Genomic DNA, 15,328 nt, shown 5'->3' on the forward strand with positions numbered 1-15,328 from the left:
CTATAAAATAAAGATGCCTGACTTACTGAGTGACTTAGTACAGTAATTCCCGCATAATTTTCTTCTTCCTAACTCAAACTGTATATCCCTCCATGCCACTTAGCGGCAATAACTCTAATTTATTTTTCCAAGAGTACTTTCCACCATCTAACTAACTTTCTAACATCATAAAACCCACAAAACTTAATAACATCCACAACATTTTATTTCTGCCAACATCTGGCCTGCCGTCGTAATGCTGGCACTGGCATCTATCACTGTCTTATTCCATTGCATCTATGCTTCACACCCTCTCCTTCCTGCCTGCTTCAGTGCTTTCACAATTTTCTTTGAGCAAATTTACCTCGCACCATCTCCCATCATTCTGCGTTCTTCGACCGTTTCTGGTGCATGTTTTAAAATTCAATAGTGTTAGCTTCCATTAAAAAGTGAAAGAAGGAATGCTTACTTCAAAAATACATTCCTTTTTAATGCGTAGAAACACTGAGCTTAAAAGACTAAGGTTGTATCCTGGGTGGCAAAGCAAGATCTCGTAGACACTCTTCCTAAGCGATTTATTTTCCATAGCAACAATTCTTTCTAATCCTCTTGTACCTTACAGAAACAAATCATATCGATATTATAAATGTATAACAAAAGACAATACGAAGATGTATTATGTATATCACAAAGACGGTTGCTACGAAGCCTCCAGTGCTAACGATAATATAATTCTGAAGGTTACACAGTGTTAAACTGCAGACTGACGAACTGTTCTATAGATGGCGATTTGCGTTGTCACAAAAAAAAAAAAATAAAATCTTTACACAGGGAATCAATGGTCACAAAATGCGTGTTGTTGCTGTCCCCCCCGCCCTCTTAGGCATATTTTTTCTGAATGGATAATGTATTTGACAGACTGAATTAAAGTCCTTTCTTTACGCCGTATTAATAAATCGATCAGGCATATAGGCTACGAACACGAGAAGTTTGGAGGGGGAATATTTTCAATAGTTCGTTCAACTGTTTCTTAATTTGTGGGGAAAGTAAAGCTGGATATTTTCTGAAGCAGCTGTACAACTGCGATCAATAATAATAATAATAATAATAATAACAATAATAATGATAATAATAATAATAATAATAGTAATGATAATATCATCACCATAGACTCCATTGTTGCCCCATGAAGACCGTAGGCGCCCGGGGCTAAGCAAGTTGGTCCTGACATTTAAGATGAGTGACCAGCCTCACTAATCCCTGAGTGGCATTACGTGAGCAATAAACCCCAATCACCCCTTGGATATAAACCTGCGCCGGTTTAATCCGATTGTAGCCCCTTAATTACCTACTAAACCACCAGGCGCCATAACCTGGTTATAAGGTCACCACCCAGCGTAGTAAATGGTTTCCTGGTGTACAGGAAACCATTTGGCTTGTCACTCAGTGCAGAGCCACCCGCAGACAGAAGGAAAAAGAAAGAATGAAGGAAAGAAAGACAGAAGAGGAAGGAAGGAAAGAAGAGAGGAAAGGGCAGGCACGCTAGAGCGCACTACATCGAGTGGGTGGATGATGAGGGCCCCCACCAACCACATAATAATAATAATAATAATTAATAATAAGCTTTCCTATTTTGTCGCACGTTTGACGTACAACCTACTTGTACCAGCGAGTCACTTAACATACGACCTTCTAGAAAGACACAACGTACGACCTTCTACTAACGAGTCATCTAACATACGATCTTCTAGTAAGTCGCTTAACATACGACCTTCTACTAGCAAGTCACTCTGGGGTAGAAGGAAGGGGGAGATGAAGGTAATGGGGACGGGAAGAAGCAGGATGGTGTGAGTGGGGAAAACTGGAAGCCAAGAGTAGAGTGAAGGTCAAGGATGGGGTATGCTATGTATACTGAAAATCACAATTAGGTGATGGAATTTCCCTGGCACAGACAAACCTTCAATATACCTTCAACAATAGTTCTGGGAACATTCAGCTGAAGCGGCTGGTTTCCCGCCGTCTACAAGGTTGATGTGCGGATAAGCCTTGAGCCACATCAACAAAAACAGTAATATCAGCAAGCTTATTGTCTTACTGCTTCATATGTAGTATTCTCTCCTCTCCATCTTAAAACGCCTCTCGCCTTACACCAAATCACATCTGCACTACTTCTTGCAATATGCTACTTGCCAGTTTATGCACTCTCTTGTCTGATCTCTCATCTTATGACACCTCAGCCAAAATACCAATTCTCTCCTGATGCATTCACTCACATTATGCAAATATTCTCCTTAAGCAACTTCTCTACTGACACCTCCTTTCACCTGATGCCTCTACCTCTTACACCATCTCTCACCTTAATCACCTCACCAGTCACCTCATACCACATGCTACCTTGTCCTATGCCTTCCTAATTTATGATACCCAACCTAACACCAATCCACCTTAGGCCACCTCACTTCATGCCACCTGACGTCACCTAACTTGAAGGTACCGTTCCTGTAACTCTTTCTCACCTGACACCACCGCGGGAGTCGTCGTAATTAAGTCTGTGGTCATGATGGTACCATGCGATGTGTAGGGCTGTGGTGGTGGGCACGTCTGACACTCGACACTGCAGCTCCATCGTTGATCCAGCACGATAGAACTTTTCACTCACCTCCACACCACGTTCATCCAGGATCTGTATGGACGCCTCTGTGGGCAGAAGCAAGAAAGGGGTCAGTATGGAGAAGGATGACACGAAGAAGAATAATGTTTTGATTTACTTATGGGGGGCGGAGGGTGCTGAGGTTGTTTAAGATAAAACAAAGGAGGGTAGAGACAGAAAGAGATGTACAGCTTCATTCAGAACCTCCTGATACGCTAGCACTGGATAATGAACAGCCCACTGCACACTTCCCTGGATAGCTGGTTTCAACACCTTACCACCTACCGACACACAGAGTGGATCTGAAAACAAAGCAGTGTTATTCAAACAAGAACCCACCAGCACTGAGATGGAAGGGATTTTTATATGACTAATTTTATATGACGTCAAAATCCTTATTAACTAACCTCTGGGTCATGGGAAGGAGGGTCTTTCTATCCTGGAGAACAGGAATTATTCGACCTTTTCAAAAACCATTTTTAGCCTAATGAAACGGCTAAATTCATCATACTGATCACAAGCATGTAATTACCTGCCTAGTATGGGTGTTATTCTGGTGTTTACGGCAAATTTAGCACTTCATGTAAAGTTGTCAATTCAAGCAAGCTGAACTAATGTCACGATATAACCAATGAGAGTGAAAGTAAATATGTAGATGTACCACTGTGTATGATGCTAATATTGTACACGTCATATTTTCTCTTACTATAACACATATACTTTAAATGTTCACATATATCTTCAAGATGACAAAGATACAAAATACCATACCACAGAGTTCTATAAAAATTTTGCTCTAAGATTTTCTCACGTATTATTATTTTTTTTTACTGTCCCCCCCCCCCAGGTAATAAAACACAGAGAAGTCATTAAGTTAGCAGACACACATCCTCCCTACCTGGATACACACACACACACACACACACACACACACACACACACACACACACACACACACACAGAGGGAGGGAGAGAGAGAGAGATTAGAGTGACGAAATACCGGTATATACGAGGGTAATACAGACGAATACCAGCCTCAGGGGTTCTTGCCCTCTGTTGGGGACAAAACATTTCTGTGAGCGGAAATGATGTTTGCTAAATTTTGTACTTAAAAATAACTTCTTTAAAGACTGGAAATGTGGTATACTACTGGAGCTTAGACTGGCCTGAAGCTGTCCATCACTTTAATATTTAGAGTATCAATAATATGAGGAGAGTTCCATCTTGAAATTCGATCTGGCTGAGATTGTCGTTTTTAACACTATCAGCTAAGTACGAACCGTTTTTAGTCTGATAATGTACCCTTTACATTGTTGCTGTTACTTCCAGACTATTTTAATTTAGTTTTGAAGAAACTTTTTGAATTGGACGAATTACTTCTAGCCTTCATTATCCATTTCATCTCTAAATGTTTATCGTAATTTGAGCAAAGTCGCCTGGAGGTGGCAGGAACAGATTATGTATGTACGTCATGAAACTGAAGAGATTAAGGACGAGGCCACGGTGGCTCAGTGATTATTGCTGTAGCCTTCCAATCTGCGGAGCCTTGAATCTGACTTGCAATCTAGTCGTTGTGGATATTAACCCTGCAGACGGTGGGTATCTCCTTGGGTCTGATATTCAGGCTATCGGCAAACGATTGAGGAAGTTCCTGCCTTCTGAAGGGTTCAAACTGCGTACTGGTAGTACTTTATGTCATCTAATATGCTGGCATATGTTTTCACTCCATTGGTTCAGAACTATGATGCACACACACACACACACACACACACACACACACACACACACACACACACACACACACACACACACACACACACACACACACACACTGCCAATACAACACTTCAGTTTAAAACTTCGACTTGCACATGTACTAAAGATACCCCTTCTTGTTTCGTTCATGGCCAATATGAGGAAGGGCACCACCTACCATTCACGCCCCAGTCCGGCAATGGAATTCACACTATTATATACATATATATATATATATATATATATATATATATATATATATATATATATATAGATATATATATATATATATATATATATCATCCATCATTCAAACCTACGTTGCCCCATGAGGAGCGTAGGAGCGCGGGGCTAGGCAGTTGGTCCCGGCATTTAAGATGAGAGTCACCAGCCTCACTCATTCCTGAGTGGCATTACATGAGCAATCAACCTCAACTATCCCTTGGATATAAACCTTCACTGGCTCAATCCGATTGGAGCGCAGTAATTACCCACTAAACCACCAGGTGCCAAAAATTGGTTATATGGTTACCACCCGGCGAAGTAAATGGTTTCCCGGTGTACAGGAAACCATTTGGCTTGTCACTCAGTGTAGAGAAACCCACAGGCAAAAGGAAGAGGAAAGAATGAAGGAATGAAAGACAGAAGAAGTTACCCGTAGGCAGAAGGACAAGGAAAGAATGAAGGAAAGAAAGACAGAAGAGGATAGAAGGAAAGAAGGATGGAGGAGAGGAAAGGGCAGACACCCGACAGCAGCACTACATCGAGTGAGTAGATGGTGAGCTCTCCCATCTACACAAATATATATATATATATATATATATATATATATATATGTCATGTGTGTTGACTCAACGTGTATACCACCCTTCCTAGGAAATCTGATGCGACGTTGCATGATCCGACTCACATCTTCGACGAACAGACATAATCAATGATGGATTAGTTGCTCTTCGGTGGACATCTTATATGTTTTATTTTGCAGCAACCTGTTGATTTTATATTTCCTTAAGGAGACATTGCATAGCAAGAGAGTTTAGTGGATATGGCCAGTAACCTCTTCAATGCGAGAAGCTTTCAACCGCACAAAATCATCTAAAAAAAAATATAAAAGACAAGTTGTCGAAGTGAAGGCGTTAACTACCTGCGATGGATATAGATGTGGTTTACCCTGCTGAATAAAATGATCTGTTGGTAGTAATGTAACTTCCACTGGCGGTAGCAGCTGAAAATTTCTCCCTCCCTCTCTCTCTCTTTCTCTCTCTCTCTCTCGCTCTGTGTGTGTGTCTCCCTCTCTCTCTCTTTCTCTCTCTCTCGCTGTGTGTGTGTGTGTGTGTGTGTGTGTGTGTGTGTATGTGTGTGTGTGTGTGTGTGTGTGTGTTTTCTCGTACATCAGGATAAAAATTGCAACTTGATCCTCATGCCTATTAAACTACGTACAGGTCAGAGCCAAACCCTGTTCAGCATACTAAACCATAAAGTATACACATCATTTTTTTGCTACCCAGCCTTTGTTTGTCTGGCTAAACATCATCAATAATTTTGCGGTTTCTCTATTTCATTACTCCAAAGGAAATAACGAAAATGAAGAAACGTCAGTGGAAAGAAATGAACCAGATGATTAAGGATGCGAAAACAAGTGGTACGAAGGAAAATGGAGTATGTAGAGAAGCATGGAAGAAGCAAAAAGGAAAAGCGAAGAATGGTATTGGAAGGGATATGGGGAAAGAAACATAGAAAGAACAAGGAAATAGAAGAATGGAGATAAAGAGTTAAGCGAAGCAAGAAGGAATATGCAGTACAGAGACATACTTGAAAGTCGAAGAATAATGTGAAGCAGTGGACTGTGAGACAGCAAATGGTACAGTATGGAAAGGCGTAGGGAATGCGGTACAGGAAGTATTTGGTAAGCAGAAGAATATGAGCAAAGGGCAGAATGAGGTGCGAAAGAAGAAAGAGAAAATACACAAGCTTGGAAATAGAGATATATGGGGTGGTGAGGGGGGGGGGGAATTGAAGAGTGTGTTAGTTAAGTGGCAGAGGGGGGGGGGTGATGCACTGAAAATGAGACAGTAAGACCATGGAGACAAAAGAACAGGGGCAGACAGCTCAGACGTGATATGGAAAATGAAGAACAGAAATGTCATGGTAAAGGGGAACGGAGAGAGCATGTGCGATGAGAGGAATGGTGTAAGAAATTAGATACAAACCAAAACAGAGAATTAGGAATAAGCGTATGAGAAACCAGGGAGAGATTGATACAGGATGAAAGAAAGGTGTTTGAAAAAAATAAGGGAATGGGAAGCCTGTAAAATTGAGATGAATGGCCTTGGTGAGATGGAAGAAGAGTAAGGACTAGAATAAGGAGAGGGACAAAAGAGGAGAAGGAAGGGAAAGACTAAAACTACTACAGGTATGCAGGAGGAGATGAAATACAGAGGGAAAGAGGAGCAGGGGGAGAAGAAATGAGGAGAAGATGAACAATAGATGAGGAGGAAACGGTGAAGAGAAGAAAATAAGGAGACTCAGAACAAAATGTCAGGACGAAGGAAGGGAAGGGAATGGGAGGTGCAAGACCAGAATGAGGAAAGTATGACCATGTGATGAAGTGGGGTGAAAAATATACGGAGAGAATGAAAAAGGTACTAGGAGGAGTGGGCAGAGACGAGACTGAGAGGAGGATAAAAAGCTATTAAGAGAAAGAGACGAGAAGAATCAGGAGAAGACGAGCAAGACGAGGAGGGAGGAAAAGAGGAGGGAGACAGGAAGAGGCAAACACAATTTAACGTAAAATATTGGAAAGGAGAAAAATGGTCCATTAACTTGTCACTCGCTTTCCTCGCTTACATACTTGCCCCATCTCTCTCTCTCTCTCTCTCTCTCTCTCTCTCTCTCTCTCTCTCTCTCTCTCTCGTACACACACACACACACACACACACACACAGTCTCCGTGACATTATCTAATTGCACCTAATCAATGCGCCAGTAGTCTCGTTCCCTCCCGGCATCGCTTTAACCTTTTCACTACGGCGGATCTCTCCTAAACAGAATAAAATCGTCTGGCGGTGGCAAGAATAGAGTGATGAATTGTCTTGTTGAGGGGACGGTAGCAAGAGTAAATTCCTTATTGCGACAAGCACCTGTGTGTGTGTGTGTGTGTGTGTGTGTGTGTGTGTGTGTGTGTGTGTGTGTGTGTGTGTGTGTGTGTGTGTGTGTGTGTGTGATATTCTTTCGTTTCAGTATTATGTTCTCTTAAGTTTTTAGAAATTATTACTTTCGATACTTTGTTTTATTATATGGATGATAATATTTACACACCATCAACATTCACTCCAGTACTGCCCCATCAGGAGCGCAGGACCCCGGGGCTAGGCTAATCAGTAAACATATATAGCAAGGGGACCCTCACATATCCCTGAAGGCCATTATGTCAGCATTAAACTCCATCCTTTACTTGAAGGTGAACCCATATTGGCTTCACCTGGTTGACTGCCTTAACCAGCTACACCATCAGGCATCCCTTTGTTGGTGTTATGGTTATCAGGTCTAAGTAATGTTCTCTGGAGGCAGTATATCACTATACTCATAATTCAATGATTACGCACCTGAGGTTAGTACTACACTGAGTGAGTGAACGATGGGTGCGATCGCCTAACGTTCAAAGATCCCTAAATATATCGCTGTTATGAAGTCTGGCAGCCCATAAGAATATAAAAAAACATACGGTCAGTGTACTCCACACAATGCCCACGGCCACATATATCACCAAACTTTCTGAACATTCCTTTACTCTCAGTCAGTGGTATTTCCCCACATCCGTCTCATCAGCAATATTACTCACTCTAGAATCATGCATCCAGTATTATTCACATTTACTAACTAAGCTTTATTCACACCGGCAGGAGATGTGACAGTGTCAGTAATCCGTCAATCCCTTCGTCAGCTGCTGGCATACCCGGTAGTTTTTTATGTCCGAGAACTAGGGCTCAACACTTCACCTCCAGTCCTTGTGTAGCTCTCACCTTTAATACAACAACTACCATCACGTCGCTCGAATTCTATTCCTGCTTATTCAGCTTAAGACGATTTCCTTAAGAAAGGGCAGGAAATACATTGGCCATAATATTTTGGCAAACAACAGACGATTTTGTTTATGCAAGCGAAATCCTTCTCCTGGAAAGGACCAAGAGATGTTTTTACTTCTTTCCTTCAACTAATCTCTCCTCAAAGCTGAATAAAATGCGTGGAGAATCTCATGCATAATGAAAATAGGCATCATCGTACTGAAGGAGTTATTCTTCCCTACGATAACTCTATTTATTTATTGCATTTATTTATTTAATTCATGCAACCTTCCCATGACATTCAGCTTTAGAGGTCACCTTTTTTAGTGAAGAAGTTTAATAACTACTGTATCTCCAGTAACCCAAGTATTATCATGATTTTTTTTTGTAAGGGCAATTTTTCTACCGCCCGACGATCTTATTTAATTAAGGTGAGAGTTTTCACACCAAACTGGCTACTGTTTATAAAGTACAGTTATTCGTTAGTTTCAAGGAATCCAGCATTATTATATCACACGTTATCTCTTCTATGGTGGTTTGTTGGTGACATGCTTGTCTGATAACATTTCATCACTATTTATACTTGGCTGCCACGGTGAGGTGTAATGTCAGCTAGCACTCGCCCTGCTAGAATGTTTGGTCCTACACTGGACGCAATGTGGACTGATACAATTATAGTTTTTACTTATGCCGAGTTTTACCTACTGGATCTTAACTTATTCGCTTCGTCTCTCTCTTTATACCATTATGTCTTCAAATGTTGGTGTTGTCATAAACTTTCTACTCTCGTATTCATTTCCACACTTTCATCCCGCCATCAACGTAGTTCCTACCTCTCCTAGTTCATCCCATAATACAGCAGCTATATAAAATAATTATTGAGGTTTTCACAAGTTCTCTCCCATAATTATTAATTTCATTTTTCGCTTCAACTCCAGCCCACAATTCCCACATAAATATAATTTCCTAGTGATTATTAAAAATTTTTCAACTTTCTCTGTACTTCCCAATAAAGCTGAGACTGAACTTTTGTACACTGTTCACTCTCGTATTCGTTTTCCACTTCCTAACAACTCTCTTTCCTACATGAGTCACTGCCATACAGCATACTGGTCAGACATGGCATCTTACAGTCGTATTTTATATTTCCTTTCAGGAATTAATTCTCTGTGCTTCTTTTTCATCGCATAATACCAACAGGTGACGAACTTTGCATAATATTCACTTCCCTGATTATTTCCCACTTCCACTCAACTTTTCGCATCCCTTACTAAATAACTTCCAACACCACTTCCTTTCAGCTCTTCTCCTTCCTTACATGTGTTACATTTCCTTTCTATCTATCTGTGTGATAATCCCAAAATAATGACAAATATCATATTTTCTGCACTCTTCTCACTCCCGTAATCATTATCCCACTTTCTTTCCACTCTTCATTTTCACATTTCCGAGCATCATACACGGCAGACAGATCACCAACACATCAGTGCCCCTCACATACATTCATCTTCTGGTAGTGTCACCCGTCATGCTCCACCTCCCGTCCTCTCATCGCCCCATTTGTCCGGCGAGGTATGCTATTAAATTATTCTTGATATTTGGAGACGATATTCTTCAACATATGAGAGACGTCCTCTAGTGAGGGGTACGTGGAGGCTTTACCTCCATATAAAGAAAGTATATTTTAAGCATCGACTAGGGACAATCTTTACTAGGTGCTTACTAAAGTTACATACAACGGCTTATCTTACCAAACATATTGTTTTATAATTATTAGATTCTATTTTAGATCTCAAACTCGACTTTATTCTCTTTTCATACCCAAACGCATTCTTACCATCTTCATCATCTTGATTATAACAATTTTGAAGGACATGATCATCATCATTATCACTGATGGACAAAGTGTCCTACATTCATATAGTGTGGGATGATCCGAACCATGGATCGGCAATCTCATTGGCACATGAGTCAGAGAGAAATGAAGGCCGGATATACAACCTGCCTTCCTCCTCCGTGTACAGTACGAGGTACAATGCTGCTTGTAGCACAAGGAGGAGGATTTGCAACTTTTTTTTAGTAGACTTATGATACACAGAGAATACCAGGGAAGAATTCATTCACCCACATCACCAGGTCCTCCCTACTGCCTCATGATATTTCCATCTCTTCCAGGGATGGATCCAGGGGGGGAGGATGGGGGGGATGCTTCCCCCCCCCCCACCGGCCATGCATCATTGAATAGAGGCAATTTCAACATTGAAATATCAGTATGTCGCGTCAAGTCTTTGGTTGAATCAGCGAATCAGACCCCCCCACCGAAAATTCCTGGATCCACCCCTGATCTCTTCCACAAATCCATAAAACTAACATCCCAGTCCTTTCGGGAATATCGTGGGGCACATGTTCCCTCTCTAATATCCGCCACGTGAATATCTAATTAATACAGCCTCCTTCATTCTGAAAGCCTCCATGCTCATCACCGCCTCTATTCACAGTCACCCCTTCTCCCTTACATAAAACTACCATAACTTTCATGCATCCTGTCATCCTTATTACGCTACTGTCTTACAATATCGTAACATTAACACTACATTTTATTCGGGTTACCGCCTGACAATTATCTCTGGCTCGTAGTAACCCACCCCAACAAAATCTATCTCGCTTAACGTTCAGGCTGAGAAATTAGGAACTATATTATATTCATGCTAACGACAGACCCTTTTATTCAGGCCCAAAATTATCAAAGTCAAACATTTAAGTCGAAAATAGTATCCCATTTTTGTTTTCAAGATAACCGATGGCATGCAAAACACGCACAAAAAAGAAAAAAAAAACGGTGAAAAATGACAAACAGCTACCTTCACAACTCACACATTTTCCAGTTTACGGTCTTTCTACCTGACCTTTAAAACGACTACTTTCTCTACTTTATACCTTTTTAGTTATTTATCACCTCCAACCTAACACATTATTTTCCTACCATTATCTTGTTCACCCTTGACGGTTCACTCACGAATTCTCTTCTAAACTCGCCAGCTCCACCTGCTTATTTAACCCCACCCCCCCAGTCTCCTCAGAGCTGTGTAAAATCACCTGGAGACAGCAAACAATAAATTTAATGTAAAAATAATCAAAATTCAAGTTGTTGATACTCGTATCCTTAACTCTCATATGGTCAGGGCAACTCTAGTATTCTACTCCATCCAACGCCAAATGATTATTTATTTAACAAAGTATGACTGAGTAATAGGAGCCTCATAGGTATACCAGCTATTGTCCGACCATTTCCTTTAATAAACCTGACATTTGACTCACGTATTCTCTCTCTCTCTAAACTCGCCAGCTCCACCTCCTCCTTAACTCCCTCATCTGCATACCTAACTTTGAATTACCTTGATCACTCTCCGCTTTCATGTCTCTGTCTCACAAACTAACTGACAGCTCCCCGTAGCCAAAAAGGGATTTTTTTTCCACAAGAAGGGCAAGGGTAGCAGGGTTAGAAAGAAGTATGTCATTAATTATTTATGACCATACAGTGATTTAAATCTAATATGTAAAATTGACTGTGTGTGTGTGTCTGTCTGTGTGTACATGTCTTACAGACTCAAAAACTACTGGGACAATCTGGGTGAAACTTGGACAATGGGGGTAACTTGAACAAGGAACAGAATAGGTGTGTCAAAACTGACCTGGGGGCGTGTAGAGGGGGCGTGTCCTCCAAAACGGGCGACTTTCCTCAGCAAATCTCAGTCGAGAGCGTGGCAAGCCCTCGCCGTAGATTTTTCACATCAGTAAAACAGGAGCCCTTGGGGCAACATTGCATGAGGAGCAGCATGAACACGTCAAAACCGACCTAGCATACGTCCTCAGTGAGCATACGCTGCCAAACCGGAAACGGCTTCTGACTGGCTACTGTGATTTTCCGTGTTGTGGATGGGGCAAAATTCCCCCTCCTTACGCGACAAATTCAGGCTTTCAGAAACAGAAAAACCCTCTTTGTATATGGAGCTTTAAAAGGTTAGGCTACTCTGCTTTTTACTTTAACATCATTATTGTTATGTTTTTGTTACCAGTGTCAAGTAACGGTCTAGTGGACACGGGGGTGAAAATGAAGTGGCAGCAACTCGCCCCTGCCTACTATCATCGTTCCTATTAGAGTGTACACTGACAGCCCACTATGCTTACTCAGTGATACATGCCTTCAAAGAAGAGTCGCCTTCCTCCAGCAACAGCTCAGTCTAGAAGGGAAAAGTAAGCACGGAAGGTCCAGACATAGGAGGAGCAATCCTGATCCAGAGCCCGTACCAGGGAGTGCACTGCTGCATCGAGGAAGTGTGGTACACAACTGGAACTCAGACTGGCCTGAAGTTGCCCGTCCTTTTAAGGTTTAGAGTAACAGTAATATGTTAAGTGTTCCGTCGTGAAAATTGATAAGCCTGAGGCTGTCGTTTTTAACTCTATCACGTACGTAGGAATTGCTACCTACCCTTTTAGTCTGATGAAGTACCTTTTACATTACTGCCGCTACATCCAGACTATTGTATTTTAGTCTTACAGAAACATTGAAATGGATGAATCAGTTATAGCCTTCATTATTTGTTTCATAAATATATGTTTATCGTAATTTGAGCAAAATCTTCTGCTGGTAGCAAGAATACATTATGTAAATACGTCATCAGATTGATGAAGTAAGTGTGTTCTACATTCTTCACGAAGCCATGATGGTTTAGTGATTACTACAGTAACCTTCCAATCTCTTATGCCATGCATCTGGTCTGCAATTTATTCGTCATGAATATTAACCCTGTACAGAGTGGGTAGTTCCTTGGGTCTTATATTCTGCCTAGCCGGATGGTTTTCTGCGTCTGAGGGAAATCGCTCCTTCCTGAGGAGTTAAGCGTGTCCTGATAGTACTGTATGTCTTCTAATATGTTGGCACCCAGTTGGTTCATACCTCTGAAATACATAGACTATGACACAAAGGCAAACATAGTCAATACAACAGTTCAACTTACACATGCGCCGTTGTTACTAAAAACGCCCCTTCCTTATTTGTACTTGGCCAGTATGAGGAAGGAGACTGACTACCAATCGCCCTCCAAGGATAAAGTCCAGTTCCTCAGTGGAACTCACACGGACTGATAAAGATACAGAGAGAGAGAGAGAGAGATGGATGGACAGTGTTAAGAGAGCGTTAGATGCATGAGGGATGCCTGTTGAGCAAGGAAGAGTGGCTGCCCGTGATAGGAATGACTGGAGAGAAATTGTGAACGAATAAATGGTGACGCAGCCCTGAGGGGATATTCTCCCCCACTTGGCTTGATCAGTTGATCAGATGAGGTACGGGTAAGGGGATGGGTCCATTATGATGTGGCTGGGGTAAACCAGCTCTGCTGTCGGGGCCTGCTGCAGATGTCGTTGTTTGCACTGCGCAGTTGACCCTCGTTCGGTTTGGTGCGGTGAGGATCTGCCCCTTCTTTCCTTAAGGCTAAGATATAAATAAAAGTGTGTGTGTGGATGAGTAAACTGGGAGTACGTCGTCCTGTCTAGGCTATCCCCCCCCCCTTTCTTTGAGGGAAGCAGCCTAGGTGTGTGTGTGTGTGGGTGTGTGTGTGTGTGTGTGTATATATATATATATATATATATATATATATATATATATATATATATATATATACATATGTTACAGGCAAACTGTGAAATCAGTCATTTCATGAAATGCCTCGTCATTTTGAGATATAACTTTAAATTGGGATGGATGAATTTAGGTTAGGTTAAATTAGGGTATGATAAGGTTAGGCTGCGATAATCTAGGCTAGGTTAGGTTAGGCTAGGTTTGTTAGGTTATGTTAGGTTAGATGAGTTTAGATGAACGCATAACATAACGTAGCGTTCTTCTAAATTAACCTAACCTAACCGGACCAAACCTAGACTAACCTAACCCAAGCTTAATCTAGATTATCCCAGCCTCACCTAACTGCAACCTAAATTAATCTAACCTAAATTAACCAATCCCAAATTACACTCATTTCACCAACTGACTTACACTCATTTCACCAACTGACTAGACATTTCATGAAATGACTGATTTCACAGTTTGCCTGTAATATATATATATATATATATATATATATATATATATTTATATATATATATCTTTCTATATATATATTTATATAAATATATTTATATCTATATATCTATCTATCTATCTATATAATTATCTATATATATGTATCTATATATATATATCTAAATATATCTATATCTATATCTATACAGTATATATCTATATATATATATATATATATATATATATGTATATCTATATATCTATATCTATATCTATATATATATATATATCTATATCTATATATATATATATATATATATATATATAATCTATATATATATATATATATATATATATATATATATATATATATATCTATATATATATACATATCTATCTATCTATCTATATATATATAGATATATATATAGATACATATATATATATATATTACATATATCTTTCTCTCTCTCTATATATATATATCTATCTATCTATCTATCTATCTATATATATATATATATATATATATATATATATATATATATAAAAGGGGCGGATGCAGGGGTGTTGCCCTAGTTGCCCGGGCAACACCCTTCTTTCCCGATTACCTATCTTCACAGTGGGAGTGATTTTTCCATTCCAACTAAATTTTCTGTTTCACTCCCTAACGTTGTCCAGGCATTTTTTTTTTTTCATCTTCTACTGTAGTGCGAATGCATGTCATGTGTGTGTTTGTGTGTGTGTGTGTGTGTGTGTCGATTCATAGATAGCTGTGACCATAGAGCGAGGGTTGCCAGATTT

The 15,328-nt window shown here is 40.3% G+C and overlaps 1 protein-coding gene across 1 annotated transcript in view; it reads right to left on the bottom strand.

Annotated features, from left to right (window-relative positions):
* LOC145409363 (lachesin-like) overlaps positions 1 to 15,328 on the bottom strand; it is a 172,918-nt gene that overhangs the window by 8,805 nt on the left and 148,785 nt on the right. Inside the window, exon 4 of the mRNA XM_080279832.1 lies at positions 2,496 to 2,676. Coding sequence (XP_080135958.1) covers positions 2,496 to 2,676 — 181 coding nt within the window. The remainder of the gene's footprint in view (positions 1 to 2,495; positions 2,677 to 15,328) is intronic.

This window comes from Coenobita brevimanus, chromosome 80 (assembly GCF_032717465.1).
Source record: "Coenobita brevimanus isolate Jiangsu-jjx chromosome 80, ASM3271746v2, whole genome shotgun sequence".
Lineage (NCBI taxonomy): Eukaryota > Metazoa > Arthropoda > Malacostraca > Decapoda > Coenobitidae > Coenobita > Coenobita brevimanus.